This window comes from Apodemus sylvaticus, chromosome 1 (assembly GCF_947179515.1).
Source record: "Apodemus sylvaticus chromosome 1, mApoSyl1.1, whole genome shotgun sequence".
Taxonomy (NCBI): domain Eukaryota; kingdom Metazoa; phylum Chordata; class Mammalia; order Rodentia; family Muridae; genus Apodemus; species Apodemus sylvaticus.
This window is the reverse complement of record NC_067472.1, coordinates 201,501,760-201,520,386: the sequence shown is the minus strand read 5'-3', so window position 1 is coordinate 201,520,386 and position 18,627 is coordinate 201,501,760. Positions and strand designations below refer to the sequence as shown.

The following is an 18,627-nucleotide window of genomic DNA, read 5'->3' as shown; positions in this document are numbered from 1 at the left end:
GACCCTAAAATAAATGGAGCCTGGGTCCCTTCAGGGCCAACCAGAGCGCAGGAGAAGAGTCGGCAGCTGGCTTAAAGACAGAGCTTACGTTATCTTTTGAGAAGGGGCTTGAGGAACGGGCGGGGCAGGCAAGCGCAGCCCTAACCGCTGAGAACACCCCAGAGCTGGTGCCCCGAGGGCGGGCAGGGCAGGGTGGGCCGCGGTGATGGTGATGGCCTCCGCTTCTGATGGAGGAGGGCTCCTGGGTGGGGATGTCTGAGGGTGGAGGGGCCCAGGTTCCTGAGTTAATCGGGCAGGGGCAGGGCCTGGAGTCCACCCTTCGTCAGCACCGCGATGCCCCTGGTGGCACTGCTGGTTTCCCTCACACACCGGAGGATTGAAGGATCAGGATTCAATTTATTTCTGCTTTGCCCCCACTTCCAGCCCCCAGGCTCCCTCGCTCCAGTCCAGGTGCCCTGCCCTGTGGAAGAAAAGGCTGTTAGAGTTTTTATTCCCTCGCTCCCTCACTCACTTACTGTGTATCTGCTTTTTTGATACAGGATTTTCCTGTATGGCCCAGGCTATCTTGGAACTCACTCTATAGAGCAGGCTGGCCTTGAACGCTGCCTCGCCTCCTGAGTGCTGGGATTAAGGGACTGTGCCATCATCACCCTGCTATGTATGTTTAATAAAAGTAGTTTGTTTTTAATTAGCGTGTGTGGGTATGTGCACATGAGCGCAGTGCCCGAGGAGGCCACAAGAGGGCGATGGACTTCGCTGGACCTGGAGACGCAGGCAATCCCCAGCCGCCTAACTTAGGTGCCGGGAACCGAAGCTCCGTCCTGAGCAAGAGCAGGGCCCACTCTTAGCCCTCGGAGTCTCCCTCCCAAACCTGTTGTTGTTTAAAGACAGAAGGTCAGCAAGACAGCTTAGCAGCAATGGCCTGCAGACCTGACGACTCGAGGACCATTTCCGTGGTGGAGGGAGAGAATGGCTTCCCGAAAGCTGTCCTCTAGCCCACCACGTACACCGCGGCACGTGCCATACCCCCACCGCAGGGGAATACATAAATGCAATTGGAATTTTTTAAAAAGGTAAATCTCATGTAGCCCAGGCTGACCCGGAACTCGTTATGTAGCAGAGGATGGTCCTGATCCTACCTCCGTGCGCTGTGTTAAAACAGACACTTGTTGCCACTCGGTTTACAGAATGCCTAGGACCGAACCCAGGACTTTGAGGCAGACAAACCCTCAACCAAAAACCACATCTCTAGACCCCCAGACCTCTTTGTTTTTAGACCGGGTCTTGAGTGCCCGGATGATAACTGTGTGAGATCCAGTGACATCCGGGACGGAGAGCAGTTGGGGGACGCAGGGGAGACTCACCTGGCCTCTGGGTCTTGGGCACAACTGGGGGTCCTGCAGGGCTGGCGGGAGGGACGCCGAACCTCAGGAGCTTCTGCGGGAGAGAGCGTCAGGTGCTGTGGGTTTCATGAGACTCAGTCCTTTCCCGCCGCCCCTCCCTCCCTAAGACTTTGAGGTCTCCGAGTGACATGAAGGGCCTCTCTGCTTATCTCTACTTACTCTGTGGCCTCCTCCCTGGCCTGGGGCCTGGAGGTGACTTCCCACTGAACCGATGCCATTTTGGGGAGAGGAAGTGGGGGGCGGAGTCTGGGCAGGGCGAGCGGTGCCTGAAAGGAAGGGGTGAGGAGTGTCCTGGGCCCTGTCCACACCAGGGCCCAAGAGGTGGCCCCCCACATTATCTTCTGACCCCCACAAATGTGCTGAGACAGAAGCAAGTGTGCATACACACACACACAGACGCACACACACCTCAAGCACACACGCATGCCTCAAGCACACACACACACACACCTCAAGCACACACACACACACACACACCTCAAGCACACACACACACACCCCTCAAGCACACACACACACATACACACACACACACACCTCAAGCGCGCGCGCGCACACACACACACACACACACACACACACACACGCACGTGCATCTCAAGCACACACAGGAATAGTAAATTTTAAATGAAAACAGATGTCTCCCAGGTGGGCTGCCTGTGGTGGTGTGCCCACCACACACTTGAAATCCCTGGAGCAGAGGCAGGAGGATCAGGAATTCATGGTCAGTCTTGTCTATATAAACACTTGTCGCAGCCCAGGCTATAAGAGACCCTGTCTGTCTCAGCAGGGCGGTGGTGACACACGCCTGTAATCCCAGCACTTGGGAGGCAGGGGCAGGTGGATTTCTGAGTTCGAGGCCAGCCTGGTCTACAGAGTGAGTTCCAGGACAGCCAGGGCTGCACAGAGAAACCCTGTCTCAAATAAAACAAAAAACAAACAACAACAACAAAAAAGAGACCCTGTCTCAAAACAAAAAAAAAATCCAATACAACAAAACCAAACCACCACCACCAATAGGAGAGATGGCTCAGGGGTTAAGAGCAATGGTTGTTTTCCCCAAGACCTAGGTTTCCCTCCAGGCACTCACACAGCAGCTCCCAACCATCTGGAACCAACTGGAACTCCAGACCCAGAGGATCTGATGCCCTCTACTGGCCTTTGTGGGCACTGCACACATGTGGTGTGTGACATGCATGTCAAGAAACACATTCATAACGGTAAAACATGAACAAGCAGGGCGGTGGTGGCACACACCTTTATTCCCAGCACTCGGGAGGAGAGGTAGGCGGATCTCTGAGTTTGAGGCTAGCCTGGTCTACAGAGTGAGTCAGAGATATGGCTACACAGAGAAGCCATATTTCAAAAATTAAAAAACAAAACAAAACCATAAAACAGAGCAAAACAAAAAATTGGGAGGTTATCCTTGGCTACATAGCCAGTTTGAGGCAAGCCCGACCTACAATGAGGCCCTGTCTCAAAAATACTTATACATTCACGCCAGATAGACTTTGAGGACACAGCCATGAAAAAACACCTTTGCTCCTGCAGAACTGACAGCCATGGAGAAATAAAGAGAAGAGTTCTCGCAGTGCCGCGGGGGTGCGGCGGGGGAGTCGGGATTCTGCCCAAGGAGAGTAGTTGGCCAGAGGGAGGAGGACACCTGCAAAGGCCTCTGGGTAACTGGAGCGGCCAACTAGAAGGGGGCGGGGCTCCAAGCTAGGAGGGGCGGGGCTTGTCGCCTGTAGGAAGGGCAAGGCTTGGTGGGTAGCCTAGATCCATAAACAACAGGACTGGGACCCTGTGGTGGTGGCGCACGCCTTTAATCCCTCTTTACTAGGCTGTCCCAATAATGGCGGATGCGATGAAGCCATGGGCCCCATTAAAAGGGAGGGAGGGGCTCTGGGCGTGGCTCAGCGGTAAAACTTGCCCGAGGCCAACAGAGAAGGCCACAACAGTGTGGCTCAGGGGAATGCTTGTCTGAAATAAATGAGTCCCTGGGTTCAACTCTTAGAACCTCAAATTAAAATTGGGAGGTGTGCACGGTGATTTAGAGCCAGAATAAGCCCCTCCCCCGCCCCATACCGCATGGCGGCTTACAACCCTCTGTAACTCCAGTTCCAGGGGATCTGATGACCTCTTCTGACCTTTGTAGACACTGCATACACCTTTATACATAGTACCCAACATGCGTCAGGGCTACACACATACACATAAATGAAAGATGCCCAACATGGTGGTACAGGCTTTTAATCCCAGCATTTGGGAGGCACAGGCAGGGGGATCTCTGTGAGTTCTAGACCATCCTGGTCTATAGAGCGAGTTCCAGGCAGGGCTACATAAATAGGGCTAGAAAAATGGCTCAGTGGTCTAAAGCACTGGCCACTCAGACAGAGAACTGGGGTTCAGTTCCCAGCACCGACGACATTGCACCTGAACAACTGTGGTAACTCCAGTTTTAGGGGACCCAGCACCCTTTTCTGACCTCCCTGGGCACCAGACATGCACACATACAGACAGACACACAGGGTCTCTCTGTGTAGCCCTGGGTGTACTGGAACTTACTAAGTAGGACAGGCTGGCCTCGAACTCACAGAGATCTGCCTGCATCTGCCTCCCAAATTCTGGGATTAGAGACCTGTGCCACCACATCCTGCCTAAAACTAAATAAATCTGATGCTGCTGCTGGTGGTGGTGGTGGTGGAAAGGAAACGGGGGAGGAGGAGGAGCGGAAGGAGGAGGAGCGGGCAAAGGGCATAACAATGCCAAGAACATTTGAACTACTCTCACAAGTACAGTCACCTTTCTGGTAAGGGGTGTGCCCAAGGCTTTCTCTTCCCTGATGTATTTGGGAGAAGGAAGGAGTTGGAGTCCACAGGAATGTGTAGAGGGCACGGGAAGTCTCATGCCAGGCAGAGGGCGCGGCCCAGGCCAAGGTGCACCCACGTGGCTGGAGGTGACTGGTGCCTGTGTCCTGGCCGCGGCCCCTCCCTGTCCTCAGGGAGCCAGCTGAGTGCCTCCTAATGTTTCCATTTGCCTTTGGCCGCGGGTCCAGAGCTGTTTTTAGCTTCCGTCCGCGGTGCTCCGGCCCCCCTTCCTCCTGGCTATCTCTCCTTGCTGTGCTAGAATAATGTTCCCGGATTTCCTGAGCTGTTTGAAGTCAGCTGGGTATTGATCTCAGCCAGTGTGCGCTCACTTAGATGACAGGGAAGGTCTCGGAAGGGCCCAGGGTAGGACGACAGACAGAGCTCATTTAGGGAATGAGCCTGTGGGAGCTGGGCTGAGGCTTGTGTTCCTCATCCCAGCCTCAGGAGGCTGAGGCAGGAGGATGGGAAGTTTAAGCCAGCCTGGAAGGCACACTAAGAACCTAAGGAAAGGGGCTGGAGAGATGGCTCAGTGGTTAAGATCAGTGGCTGCTCTTCCTGAGGTCCTGAGTTCAAGTCCCAGCACCCACATGGTGGCTCTCAACCGTCTGTAGTGGGATCTGGCGCTCTCTTCTGGTGTGTCTGAGGACAGCTACAGCGTACGTACATACATGAAATAGATAAATCTTGGGGGAAAAAAGATAGGAAAGAGGAGGAGGAAGGAAAAGGAGCGGGAGAGGGAGGAGGAAGGGGAGGAGGGACAGAGAGAAGGATCAGGACAGAGAAGGGGAGGAGGAAGGGGAGGAAGGAAAGGAGAGGGAAGTGGGAAGAACATAAGGGGGAGGAGGAAGGGGAGGAGGGACAGAGAGAAGGATCAGGACAGAGAAGGGGAGGAGGAAGGGGAGGAGGGACAGAGAGAAGTGGGAGGAGCATAAGGGGAGGAGGAAGTAGAGGTGAGAAGAGAAGAGAACAGAGGTGGGTTGGAGTGATGGGTCAGCAGTTCGGAGCACTGGCTGCTCTTGCAAAGGACCCAGGTTCAATTCCCAGCTCCCACATGGCAGCTCACAGCTGTCTGTGACTCCAGGTCTAGATCCGACCTTCTCTTCACCCCCAACCCCCGCCGTGGGAGCTACATGTTCACCGTGCACAGAAACACATGCAGGCCAGACACTCATGTACACAGAATATTCTTAAAAATTAAAAACAGGTAGCTTTAATCCCAGTACCTGGGAGGCAGAGGCAGGTGAATCTCTGAGTTCAAGACCAGCCTAGTCTACAGAGTGGGTTTCAGGACAGTCAGGCTGCACAGAGAACCCCCCCACACACACACACACAAAGAGGAAGTGGAGATGACATCTTAACATGGTGCTGAGTATGGGCCTGCTCCTGTGACCCACCCCAGTGTGGCCATGCCAAGGTGAAGTGAAACCCCAGCCGCCCACCTCAGACCTCACTCACCACTGTCAGCCAGCCTTTGTCTTGGGGTCTCTGGGGTAACGGATCTTCAGGGGGCAGTGGGGGAGCAGAGGGAGTCACCTGGAGGGGCAGAGGAGGCGGATCGTGGACTGTGTTCCTCACACCTACATGTGCTTTACTAGGGGCCGGCAGACTCTACACACAACAGGTTCAGGGAAAGCCAGGGCAGCCAGGCACAAAGTCAGGCACGATAGCATCTAAGCATCCTGTTCTAGACCCTCCTCCCTCACACCCAGAGTCCAGGCCCCACCCCCTCCCTCAGACCCGGATGTACAGAGTCTAGCCTCCTCCCTCAGATCCAGCCCTCCTCCCTCAGACCCTGGGAGCAGTGGTTCCAGGTCCTGCCTGCCTCTGCTCACCGGCTCCAGTTTCCACTTGGCCTCCTGGTGACAGTTGTCTCTTGAGTCATCTGCAGCAGTCCTGACCTCCATTGGCCTCTCTTGTGCCGGACAGATACTCACGGCCTCTCGGCCTTTGATCTCACAACGGCAGAAGGGACAGGTCTGGCTGTCGGAGTGCTGGGGACAAAGAAGAAAAATGTCACTCATTGTGTCCTATGTCCCTTCTGACTTCAAATGTCCTCCAACAGGGGGGGAGGGGCGGGGAGGGTGGCCCAGCCCTGGGGTGGGAGGCAGTCTACGGAGACTGGCAGCAGGTTGGGGTGGGGCTGGTATTCTCTGAACCCAGGAGGGACCCGCAGGCCGGCAGAGCTGCTGAGGCCTGCGCTGTAGTAGGCACTGTGGGACTGGCCGCACAGTGCACTACGGGTGATGGCGTCTTAAGCTCTATTCTTTGAATTCAAGGTCCAGTAAGGGAAGCTATTAACTTCCTGTTGCAAGGAAGCAAAGTTGCCTTTCTAAAACTCAGTAAGTAGCAGCTCGGGGAGAAGCGGAGGGTGCGCTTGGCCTGAGCCGGCTGCAGCGGCAGCCACGGAGAGAGCCCGGCCAGCCCTCCGCGCTCTCTGGAACCGCGGTCCCTCCATGCTCAGTGAGGCCCTGGGAGGTCCAGAGGGGGCCTGTCGGGGAGGGCGGGGAGGTGGGGGCGGGGCAGAGGGCAGATGTGAGCCCCACCTGCCAGGCAGCCAGGCAGCAGCTGCAGAGAAGATGCCCACAGGGCTCAATCCTCACGTCCTTGTCCCTCTCGGCGCAGATCTTGCACAGCTGGAACGTGGAGTTCATGGCTTGGTAGAGTCGCAGTTGCTCCTGGGGGAAGAGTGGGAGCGGTGGGGTGGAGTGGGGCTGCTTAGGAGGATGGTTCTCAAACCCTGTGCCAGCCTGCATACTCTCCCAAGCTCGAGGCTGGGGCTGGGGATTAGCACGGTTGGCAGAAGGCTGGCTCATGCCCAGGGAGTCTCGGGTTCTAGCGCCAGCCCCACATAACTGGACGTGCCTGCCCAGGTCTGTAATCCTAGAGCTCGGTGGGGTGGAGGACAAAGGACACGCGGGAGGGTCCCTGCAGTTACACAGGAGTTTTGAGGCCAGCCTGGGGGTCATGAAACCTTGTCTCTGAACCAAACCAAACCAACAACAACAACCCGCCCCCCCCCCCCACACACACACAGAAAACCGGGAACCGGGGTGAAGGCCAGGACAGCCAGGACTCTCCCAGGGGTCTGCACTCCGTTATCGTTCCTGGCCCCAGGGTCTTACTGTGCATCCCAGAGGCGGGGCTTGCCCCACCCAGCCGCGGGGTCACAGCCCAAGTGCCATTGCAGAGCAAGCGTTTGAACCCCTGAGTCAAATCCCAGCACCCACATGGTGGCTCGCAACCATCTGTAAAGGGATCTGACGCCCTCTGCTGGGGTGTCTGAAGACAGCTACAGTGTACTCATACATAATAAATAAATATTAAAAAATATTTAAAATATATTTTTATATATTTAGAAAAATTATATAAAGTTAGGCAGTGGTGACACATGCCTTTAATACCAATACTCTGGAGGCTGAGGGAGGTGGATCTCGGTGAGTTCAAGGCCAGCCTGGTTTACAGAGCAAGTTCTAGCATATATATGTATACACACACACACACACACAGAGAGAGAGAGAGAGAGAGAGAGAGACAGAGAGAGAGAGACAGAGAGACAGAGAGAGACAGACAGAGAGAGACAGAGAGAGAGAGAGGGAATCTTAAATATAAAGTGGGATATACTTAGGCTAAAAATATTTCATGGTGTCAAAGACCTGTAATTTCTCCAGAGTCTGAGGCAGGAGGATTGAGAACTCCAGGCTCAGCTACGTAGAAAACTCTTGTACCAACCCTCGCGGGCCAGTCACTGAGGTGCACACCTTAGACACCAGAGGTTACAAGCAGTAGCAAGGGCTGTTACGAGTCCAAGGCCAGTCAAGCAGACCATTACTCCCTCACAAGTTCCACAACAGCCAGGGCTGCTAAGACAGATCATGTCTTTTTAAATTTCTTATTGTTTGGTTTTCCGAGACAGGGTTTCCTCTGTGTAGCCCTGGCTGTCCTGGAACTCACTCTATAGACCAGGCTGGACTTGAACTCAAAAATCTTCCTGCCTCCCAAGTGCTGGGATTACAGGGATGCGCCACCACTGCCCAGCGTACTCTGTAGCTGTCTTCAGACAAACCAGAAGAGGGCATCAGATCCCATTATAGATGGTTGTAAGCCACCATGTGGTTGCTGGGATTTGAACTCAGAACCTCTTGAAGAGCAGTTAGTGCTTGAAACCACTGAGTCACCTCTCCGAGATCTTGAAATAATAAGATCTTCTCTTGATATAATCACTACCACCACCACTGGGGTGGATCCCACAAGAACCAAGACTGAATGTCAGTAGTGGACATATGTGCCATGGAGCAATATGGAGGTCAGAGGGTAACTCAGTTCTCTCCTGCCCCACCCTGACGATCCTGGAAAATGAGGTGACGTCATCAGGCTTGGCTGCACTGCCTATAGTCAGTACTCCTGTTATTGCCCAGCCCTTTACAGTATAGTCAATAAAGCTATTTCCTTATTAAAAACGTGTGGGCGTGGCTCAGTGGTAGAGCCCCTGCCTAGAATCCCCCAGTGAGGGGCTGGGGGCGTGGCTCAGTGGTAGAGCCCCCCCACCAAGAATCCCCCAGGGAGGGGTTGGGGGCGTGGCTCAGAGGTAGAGCCCCGCCTAGAATCTCCCAGTGAGGGGCTGGGGGTGTGGCTCAGTGGTAGAGCCCCGCCTAGAATCTCCCAGTGAGGGGCTGGGGGCGTGGCTCAGTGGTAGAGCCCCGCCTAGAATCCCCAGTGAGGGGCTGGGGGTGTGGCTCAGTGGTAGAGCTCCGCCTAGAATCTCCCAGTGAGGGGCTGGGGGTGTGGCTCAGTGGTAGAGCCCCGCCTAGAATCTCCCAGTGAGGGGCTGGGAGCATGGCTCAGTGGTAGAGCCCCGCCTAGAATCCCCCAGTGAGGGGCTGGGGGCGTGGCTCAGTGGTAGAGCCCCCCCACCAAGAATCCCCCAGGGAGGGGTTGGGGGCGTTGCTCAGTGGTAGAGCCCCGCTTAGAATCTCCCAGTGAGGGGCTGGGGGTGTGGCTCAGTGGTAGAGCCCCGCCTAGAATCTCCCAGTGAGGGGGCTGGGGGCGTGGCTCAGTGGTAGAGCCCCTCCTAGAATCCCCAGTGAGGGGCTGGGGGTGTGGCTCAGTGGTAGAGCTCCGCCTAGAATCCCCCAGGGAGGGGCTGGGGGAGTGGCTCAGTGGTAGAGCCTCCCCCCCCACCTAGAATCCCCCAGTGAGGGGCTGGGGGCGTGGCTCAGTGGTAGAGCCCCGCCTAGAATCCCCCAGTGAGGGGCTGGGGGCGTGGCTCAGTGTAGGAAGCAGAACTTTCTGGGTTCCATCCTAAAACAAAAAGAAAACTATCTTGGCTCCTCTGGTGCTGGGTATCTGCTCAGACTCAGGGCTGATAAACGCTCAAATGCGTCAGCTGTTTTGATGATCCCAGAAGCGCTTTTCTTTATTCCACATCCAAGAAAACACCCTGGAGAGGAGGCTGCAGAGCTGCAGCTCCCAGCGAGGCACTCACAGACAGCCCCAGAGAGGCGAGGCTTGGCTCATATTTACAGGGCTGCACGCCAGCACCACACCCCCAGATCTCTGAGCTGAGTAGCTGGGCGGCGGACAAAGCGAGTGTGGAACTCACCTCTGACACCTGGATGCGCTGGTAAGGCTCTGCCCGGCAGAGCTCAGTCAGGTCTGGGTTGTGGTTCTTTCCATCAGGGAAGAGGAAGCTGAGGGAAGAACAGAGTTGGGCTCTGAGGGGCTGGGCTCACAAGGACTCCTCGCTGGACCCACCTACCTCATCTACCTGGTGTGTGCGCATGCGTGCACAGGTGTATGCATGCATGTGTAGGTGCGTGTGTGAGTGCGTGCATGCGTGTGTTTGTGTGCGTATTAGGACCTGCCACGTGCCCACATTGGGACATCCCAGAGCAAGTGTACTCTCCAATCCCTGTGACAGAACTGTCCACTTGATCATTGTCTTAGTCAGGGTTTCTATTCCTGCACAAGCATCACAACCAAGAAGCAAGCTGGGGAGGAAAGGGTTTATTGAGCTTACACTTCCATGTTGCAGTTCATCAATAAATGAAGTCAGGACTGGAACTCAAGCAGGTCAGGAAGCAGGAGCTGATGCAGAGGCCATGGAGGGATGTTCCTTACTGGCTTGCTTCCCCTGGCTTGCTCAGCCTGCTCTCTTATAGAACCCAAGAGCACCAGCCCAGGGCTGGCACCACCCACAAGGGGCCCTCCCTGCTGATCACTAATTGAGAAAATGCCCACAAAACCTCCTCTGTCCTTCCAGGATTCCATGTTCTATTTTGTAGTGTTGATCTAGCCTGAGCATTCTAGACAAGTGCTCTACGACTGAGCCACGCCCCCAGTATGATCTGTACATTTTTTCTTTTCTTTTTCTTGCTGAACAAGAATCTCACAGTGTGGGCAGTGGTGGCGCACGCCTTTAATCCCAGCACTTGGGAGGCAGAGGCAGGTGGATTTCTGAGTTCAAGGCCAGGCTGGTCTACAGGGTGAGTTCCAGGACAGCCAGGGCTACACACAGAGAAACCCTGTCTTGAAAAACCAAACAACAACAACAACAACAAAACCCAAAAACAACAAAACAAAAAAACCAAACCAAAACAACGACAACAAAATCTCACAGTGTAGCTTAGAATGCAGATGTCAGGATCCTCCTGTACTCTGAATACTTACATACACACAGCACACATCTCACTCCTGCTCAAGACCAGTACATGTTCAAAACAAAGAACAAAAGACCAAACACATTCTAATAAAATAAATAGCATATGAAAAGGCACCTGGAGGTCAAGAAGGTGACAGGAGCTTGCCTGTTCTTTGAGAGTAACAGTTTTGTCTGTAATGACTTAAGGCTTTTGCTGTTTTGTAGAACAGAAGCCTTGTGAACAACAAGAAGCAACAGGTCTGTCCATCTGTCCCTCTCTGTCTCTATCTCACACCAGTCCTGCAGCTCATCGGTAGCATCTGCCTTAGCTGGGAAGTATCCGCAGCAGGGCAAACCACAAAAGACTTGGGCGAGCGAGAACCCTGGAGAGCGGCCGGCCCCTCCCCTCCCCACCGCGGGCAACTTCCCTCAGGAAACCGCCGGAGGCAGCTGAGGTTACAGGTGGAAAACCACCGGCTTGGCTGTTTCCCCGCCCCTGACCTGCCAATCGAGACCCTAGAGCGGACTCGGGCTCCAGCAGCACGGGCTGCGGAAGGAAGGGACCCAGCACCTCGCAGCCCTCCCTCCGCGCCGCTGCAGGCGTCCCCCGCCTGGAGAAGCCGGCCGCCCCCTGCTGGGAGGTCGTGGCGTTGCAGCTTGGTGTGCTGGCTGTGTCCTTCAAGCCCAACGCAAGATGCGTGCTCAATCTCCCCAAGGGGATCTCGCTGACTCCCTTTTCCTACCAGGCTGGGGACTCACGTGCCGTCCTTCTGTCCTTTGAGGAGCACCTGCAGCAGAGGTTTGTTGAGAGGAATGGTCTGTAGGATGCTTCCGTCGGAGCTCACGTACCCGATGGCCCACTGCCCTAGGCGGGTACAGCTGGGCCGGAAGATGTAGCTGTGGAAAGATGGGGTGGTCGCTGCTGTCCCTTCTTGGGGGCACCCAGCTGCCTGCCCTGTCGGGGATCCAGGGGATCCTTCCTCATCCTTTATGGAAGAGGGACTGCAGTGACAGACTGATAGGGCGTAAGGCTATAGCTAGAGGCCATTGCCCACCCACCATAGCAATGGGTCACATCTGAGAATGAGCCTAATGCAGGAAAAAAGTGTAAGCAAGTTACACCCAGGCATGGCCTCCGATGAAGGGGCTTGAAAGCCTGGGTCTGCCTGTGCCTGGATCCCACGCTCTGCCTCTCCCTTCCCCCTATACAGCTGACTGAGGGCTAGCCTAGGCTACGCGATACCTCATATACCTACAGTGACCCATCTAGACAAGGACGCTGCCCACTGAGCAGCACGGCTGGTATGAGACAGAGACACGGACAGAGACAGACAGACTGAGAGAGGCCCTCCCCTTTCTCTCCCTTCCCCTCCCTCCCCCAGCCTGAAGAAAATGGGTCCTCTGAGAGTAGCTGCTAGGCTGTCCCTGCCTTCCAGAGGCTGCCACACTGCAGCCCTGCAGAGACGGAGAAACCAGATTTCTTCCCTCAGCCTGTGTACTCTCAGTCTATTAAGGAGAGCCAACAGCCGGGCTGTGGTGGCTCATACCTGTAATTCCAGCACTTGGGAGGCAGAGGAAGGAGGATTTCTTAGTTCAAGGCCAGCCTGGTCTACAGAGTGAGTTCCAGGACAGCCAGGGCTACACAGAGAAACTCCAAATAAAACAAAAGCAAAGAAATAAACCTCGGCAAACCCCTTAGTGGAGTGGTGATATCTGTAGCCCCCAGCACTCAGGAATGTAAAGGGAGGATTATCAGGATTTCAAGGGTCATCCTTAGCTACATGGCAAGTTTGAGGCTAGCCTGGGCTAAATGAAGCAAGCCCTGTCTCAAAACAAAACCATTTAACAGGTTTACAGTGTAGCCTGTAACTTGTCAAGACGGGGCCGTATCTTGGGTAGGGCCTTCAGAACTCCTTTGTGGAGCAGACATTGCTTTATCTGCTGGGCTGTGGGATGACCAGGAGGCTCCAGGAGAGGAGGCAGGGGGACTGAGCATCTTCACTCAGAACGTTGTTTTGTTTTTTGTTTTTGTTTTCTGTTTTGTTTTTGAGACCGTGTCTCAGGTAGCCCAGGCTGGCCTTGACCGGTTCATCCTCCAGCCTTCACCTCCCGAGTGCTGGAATTACAGGAAAACACCACCGGCCTCCAGCTGCAGAGCTCCCGACGTCTGGGTTCCCAGGAACCTCCGATCTTGGCCTCTCAGAAGTTGACGGATGCCTCCCCCCCATTAGCCAGGGCTAGACCGCCTGTCCCGTGGAACCCGGCTTTGCTCACCTGCCCGGTTTGTCCCTGTAGGCCTGCAAGCGCGTTTGGACCTCATCGTAGGTGAGGAAGGCCATGTACCCAGGGTGGTTGACAGCCAGGAGTTGCCAGTTCCTCAGTAGGGTGGGCCATGGCTGGGAGGGACAGAGATGGTCACTAAGGGACCAAGGAAGCAGCCTCTGCCCTGGGACCTTCAGGGTTCACGAGTCCACCACCCTACCCACATCCGTGGTGGCCCTGAACGCTGTCTACACACACAGGAAACCACACACCCTTTCTTCCCCAAGACTCAGTGGCCCAGGCCCAGCCTCCTTCTTCGGATCCAGTGTACTCGGCCCCTCTCTCCTCCCTCAGACCCAGGGGTCCGGGCCCGAGCACCTTCCTCAGGTCCAGGGCCCAGCCTTGACCGCCCCTGACCTGGAAGAGTCTGGTGAAGATGTCAAACTCGAAGACCGATATGTGGCCGCTACAGGTGAGGTCCAAGGTGGACCGCAAGGCCTGCATGGTGGGACCTGGCTCCACGGGGTGGCAGGCGCACAGGAGGGACTGGAATTCAGCCCAGGGAAGCACGCACCTGGATGGGAAGGCGGTGTGGTTATAGCTACGCTGGAACGAGGCTCCAGAACAGGAAGCAGCTGCTCTCGTCCCCACTTCCGGTCCTTGGACAGGGCAGTTAAGGGACTTGGAGGCCACTTTCCCTTGGCGAAGGTCCACTCACCGAACGCCACAGTGCTCCCTCCAGAAGGTGTGCGCAGAGCCCTTGGTGAGCTGGTACAGGTGTCCGCAGTACTTCCCCGCAGGGAAGAGAGCGCTCAGCTCCGCGTGCATGTGACTGAAGATGAGGGCCAGCTTGGCCAGTTGTCGCCTGCGGGAGAAAGCTATGAGCACCACGCACGCACAGGGTACGGAGAGTCCCTGCAGGTGCCTCCAGATCGCCCTCTAACGAGTCAATGCACCAAGAGCCGCCCCGGCCCTGAGGCCTCTCTTCTCTGCACTTCCGTTGTTTCCTCATCTGTGAAGGAACTGTGGATGCTAAGGTCCAATCTGGCCTCCAGCCAGCATGGCACAGGCCCACAGCCTGCGGCTGGGGACGGCTCTCCTGCTGAGATGGCGGGGAGTAACCATCGAACGCCTACAACTGCCCTCCACACCAGTGGGTGTGTTCGCTGCCCTGAGTTTGTTGAGATCAGGATGTTGAAAGCAATAATGGAGCCGGGCAGTGGTGGTGCACGCCTGTAATCCCAGCACTTGGGAGGCAGAGGCAGGTGGATTTCTGAGTTCGAGGCCAGCCTGGTCTACACAGTGAGTTCCAGGACAGCCAGAGCTAAAAAAAAAAAAAAGCAATAATGGGGTTTCAGACACTTAACAACTATGAAAGTATTGGAAAATCACTAACAAATGTTTTTCCCAAGTTTCCTCAGTTCCTCACCCGTGAGGTGGAAATAAACATGTGAGTTCAGCTCCTGAATCACTGGAGAACAATGGCTATGAGTATAGAGAGGACACAGCTCAGGGAGTGGTTCAGCAGTAGAAGCCTTGCCTACAATCCCTCCCCGCCTCAGTGAGGGGGCTGGGGGCGTGGCTCAGTGGTAGAGCCCCGCCTAGAATCCCCCAGTGAGGGGCTGGGGGCGTGGCTCAGTGGTAGAGCCCCGCCTAGAATCCCCCAGTGAAGGACTGGGGGCGTGGCTCAGTGGTAGAGCACCTGCCTAGAATCCCCCAGTGAGGGGCTGGGGGCGTGGCTCAGTGGTAGAGCCCCGCCTAGAATCCCCCAGTGGGGGGCTGGGGGCGTGGCTCAATGGTAGAGCCCCATCTAGAATCCCCCAGTGAGGGGCTGGGGGCGTGGCTCAGTGGTAGAGCCCTGCCTAGAATCCCCCAGTGAGGGGCTGGGGGCGTGGCTCAGTGGTAGAGCCCTGCCTAGAATCCCCCAGTGAGGGGCTGGGGGCGTGGCTCAGTGGTAGAGCCCCGCCTAGAATCCCCCAGTGGGGGGCTGGGGGCGTGGCTCAATGGTAGAGCCCCACCTAGAATCCCCCAGTGAGGGGCTGGGGGCGTGGCTCAGTGGTAGAGCCCCACCTAGAATCCCCCAGTGAGGGGATGGGGGCGTGACTCAGTGGTAGAGCCCCGCCTAGAATCCCCCAGTGAGGGGCTGGGGGCGTGGCTCAATGGTAGAGCACCTGCCTACCATGCGTAGGGTCCTGGGTTCTATCCCCTTATTTTCAAAATCAAACAAAACCTGATTATTATAATGGGTTAGCACTCAGTGCATGCTGATTTTATTATATTTCTCATTTATACTAATAGCTTCTATGGCCAGGTCTGTAGGGCTCCTGACAGTTTCTTAGCAACCTCGCTTCCCAGAATGCAGAGCTGTGTAGCCCAATGAGTTTGCCATCTGCAAAGACTGGAAGGGACTTTCTTTCTTTCTCCTTCTTTTTTTTTGAGATGGTATCTCATTATGTAGTTTGAGTTGGCTTTTAAATTCTTTTTGTAGACCAGGCTGGCCTCAAACTAACAGAAATCGGTCTGCCTCTTCCTCCTAAGTACTGAGGTCAAAGGGCTCTGGCACTATAATCAGCCTAGAGTAGCAAACTGGTTCTTTTTTTTTTTTTTTTTTTTTTAAGACAGCTACAATTTTCCTCAATTAAGGTACCTGCTGCTATTTTTCTTGTAGCCCTGGCTGTCCTGGAATTCAGTCTGTAGACCAGGCTGTCTTTGAACTCAGAGATCCACCTGCCTGTAACCCCCCCCCCCCAATTGCTGGGACTAAAGGCATGCACTCAGCCTTCTCCTCCTCCTCCTCCTCCTCCTCCTCCTCCTCCTCCTCCTCCTCCTCCTCCTCCTCCTCCTCCTCCTCCAGATTTACTTTTGGGGCTGGAGAAATGTCTCAGTGGTTGCATAAAATAAAAATAAATATTTTAAAAATATTTACTTTTATTTTTAATTGTGTGTGCATGTGTATGCATGCGTGTGCCTGTGTGTGTCTGTGTGTATAGATATGTGCACATGTGTGGATTCCTTAGGAGGCCCGAAGAGGCGTCAGATCCCTCAGAGTTGGAGTTTTTGTGACTGTGAGCTAAGCCTTCCATCCTGAGGGCTGGGACCCTGGGTCCCCTGCTAGAGCAGTGAGCTCTCTGTACCGATAAGTCAGTGCCGAGACCCTTCAATACAGCTCCGGTGACCCCCAACCATAAAAATACTTCCTGTGCTACTTCATAACTGTTTGCTGCAGCCATGAGTCATAGTATAAATGCCTGTGAGCCTGGACAGGGTGGTCGGACGGCCAGGCTGAGAACCACTGCTCAGAGCCATGTTCCCAGCAGGGCTTTAGTTGTGGAACATGTGCCAGACTGTAATGAGGCAGGCTGAAAGAAAGCAACAGAAACTGTAACAGTTGTGGCTAGGGTTGGTTTGGCTGTTAAAAACACTGGCAACCGGTCTTCTGACTCTGGCCAGTGTACTTACTCACACACGGAGTGAGAGCTAATTCCGTGTAATAAAAAAGACACCTGTAGCAGAGCAGTGATGGTGCACGCCTTTAATCCCAGCACTCGAGAGGAAAGGGAAGGGGGATTCTGTAAGTTCTGGTCCAGCCTGGTCTACAGAAGGAATTCCAGGACAGCTAGAGCGACACAGAGAAATCCTATTTAAAAACAACCAACCAATCAACCAACCAAAGAAGTGAACCAGTTTATTACTCTGGGCTAATTGTGGCAGCAGAGGCCTTTGACCCCAGTACTCAGGAGGCAGAGGGAGGTGGAGCTCTGTGAGTTTGAGGCCAGCCTGGTCTACACAGTGAGTTTGAAGGCAGCTGGAACTACGTAAGAAAGAAAGGAAAGAAGAAAGAAGAGATATGCATTTTCATTACACACACACACATTCATATACATATGTACATATATATGTATATACATATATGCTTGTTCTGGGGTCCGGCTGCAGTTCTCCGGTGCAGCTGTCCCTCAGGCCAGAGGGCAGACAAGTCCAAGGTCCTTGGAACAGCCGTCCTTGATGGAACCCAGGCAGGTGGAGGGGATGGGAGTGGGGGCTGGCCTGTTTCTCAGGCTGGACAGGTGGGTCCACTCAGCCTGCCCCCCCAACAGGAAGTCTGCGCTCCCTACATTCCCAAGGTTATGTGTATCTAAGGCCTCTAGGAAAGACACATGCCCAGGTGCAAGCTGATCCACGAAAGGAAGAAAGGGGGTCTGGCAGCAAGGGTCCTTAAAGGAGGGAATAACTGGGAGCAGGGTTGGACCTGAACCGCTAGGTCTGATGGAGAAAAGGTCTTGATTCTTGGGTCTGATGGAAGAGGGTTGGAGCTTGGACCTCTGGGTCTGAGGGAGGAGGGCTGGGACCTGGACCCCTGGGTCTGAGGGAGGAGGGCTGGGGCTTGGACCCCTGGGTCTGAGAGAGGAGGGCTGGGACCTGGACCCCTCCCTGGGTCTGAGGGAGGAGGGCTGGGACCTGAACCCCTGGGTCTGAGGGAGGAGGGCTGGGACCTGGACCCCTGGGTCTGAGGGAGGAGGGCTGGGACCTGGACCCCTGGGTCTGAGGGAGGAGGGCTGGTGCCTGGATCCCTGGGTCTGAGGGAACAGGTGACTGGAGGCACAATCCGGAAATCACTAGTTGGTGACTTGTCTCTGAGGTAGGTTAGCGCTCACCTGAATCTGGAGCCCTCCCGGAAAACATCCTGGTTCGCGTCCTTTTTGCCCCGGGGTGGCAGGAGCTCGGCCACCTGCCTGCCTTTGGCCTCCAGATTGGTCAGGTAGATGATCAGAAAATCACCGGCGCCACCGGGACCCTCGGGGTCTCCGCTGGCCTCGCGCCGGGCCTTTGCCACCTCTCCCAGCAGCTGTGCGGTGCGGGGCAGGAGGTCCCGCAGCGACGGGGGCCCCATGGCCAGCCTGGGGTCCCTGCATTGCTCTTCCAGGCGCTGCAGCAACTTCACCGCCCGGTCAAGCGCGCGAGGCTCTCCCCACTGGCATCCTCGCGGGGCTGCCGCCGCAGCCATGGGTCCCTCGGGTGGCCTGGGACTGGGACGGAGGGGTGTGGCGGGGAAAGGTTCCAGGTTGGGGCGGGGACCAAGAGCAGGCAGGCAGGTCCCGGAGGACCTATAGCTGCAGCCTAAAGGAGCCGCCCGGAGAGTCTGACGGGGGAGGGAGGGAGGGCTGAAGCTCGACCGCGGAGTCCGAGGGAGGAGGGCTGGGACTGGACCCCTGGGTCTGAGGGAGGAGGGCTAGAGTCAGGATTTATTGGTGTTGAGAAAAGAGGTGGCTCCGGAGGGAGGGGCTTTGGGACAAGCCACCCTTTCCTGAACTGTGGCTGACCATGTCTGTCTGTCTTCATAGCGTGCTCAGAGAGCTGATCCTCTGAGAACAGGAAGTCAAGTCCCCGAGGGAAGGTACTAGAACCGCCGGAGTTCTGGCTCCCGTGCCAGGTCAGGGAAATTAAGTTGCAGTTTACG

The 18,627-nt window shown here is 55.4% G+C and overlaps 1 protein-coding gene across 2 annotated transcripts; it reads right to left on the bottom strand.

Annotated features, from left to right (window-relative positions):
• Positions 1-376: 376 nt before the first annotated feature.
• On the bottom strand, positions 377-18,282 carry Cblc (Cbl proto-oncogene C). 2 transcript variants are annotated; one of them, XR_007975460.1, is made up of 12 exons: positions 17,825-18,282; positions 13,888-14,034; positions 13,587-13,743; positions 13,182-13,303; positions 11,667-11,804; positions 9,870-9,957; positions 6,814-6,945; positions 6,103-6,261; positions 5,726-5,803; positions 1,563-1,669; positions 1,365-1,437; positions 377-460 (listed from the first exon to the last, which is right to left on the bottom strand). XR_007975460.1 is itself a non-coding variant. In XM_052171308.1 (10 exons), exons 1-10 carry the CDS (start codon positions 18,172-18,174, stop codon positions 1,559-1,561), a joined length of 1,482 nt encoding a protein of 493 aa, XP_052027268.1. In that variant the 5' UTR covers positions 18,175-18,282. The 2 variants fall into 2 exon arrangements, 1 of the variants encoding a protein (XP_052027268.1); XM_052171308.1 differs by lacking the exons at positions 377-460; positions 1,365-1,437 and having other exon boundaries at positions 1,559-1,669.
• Between the last annotated feature and the right edge of the window lie 345 nt (positions 18,283-18,627).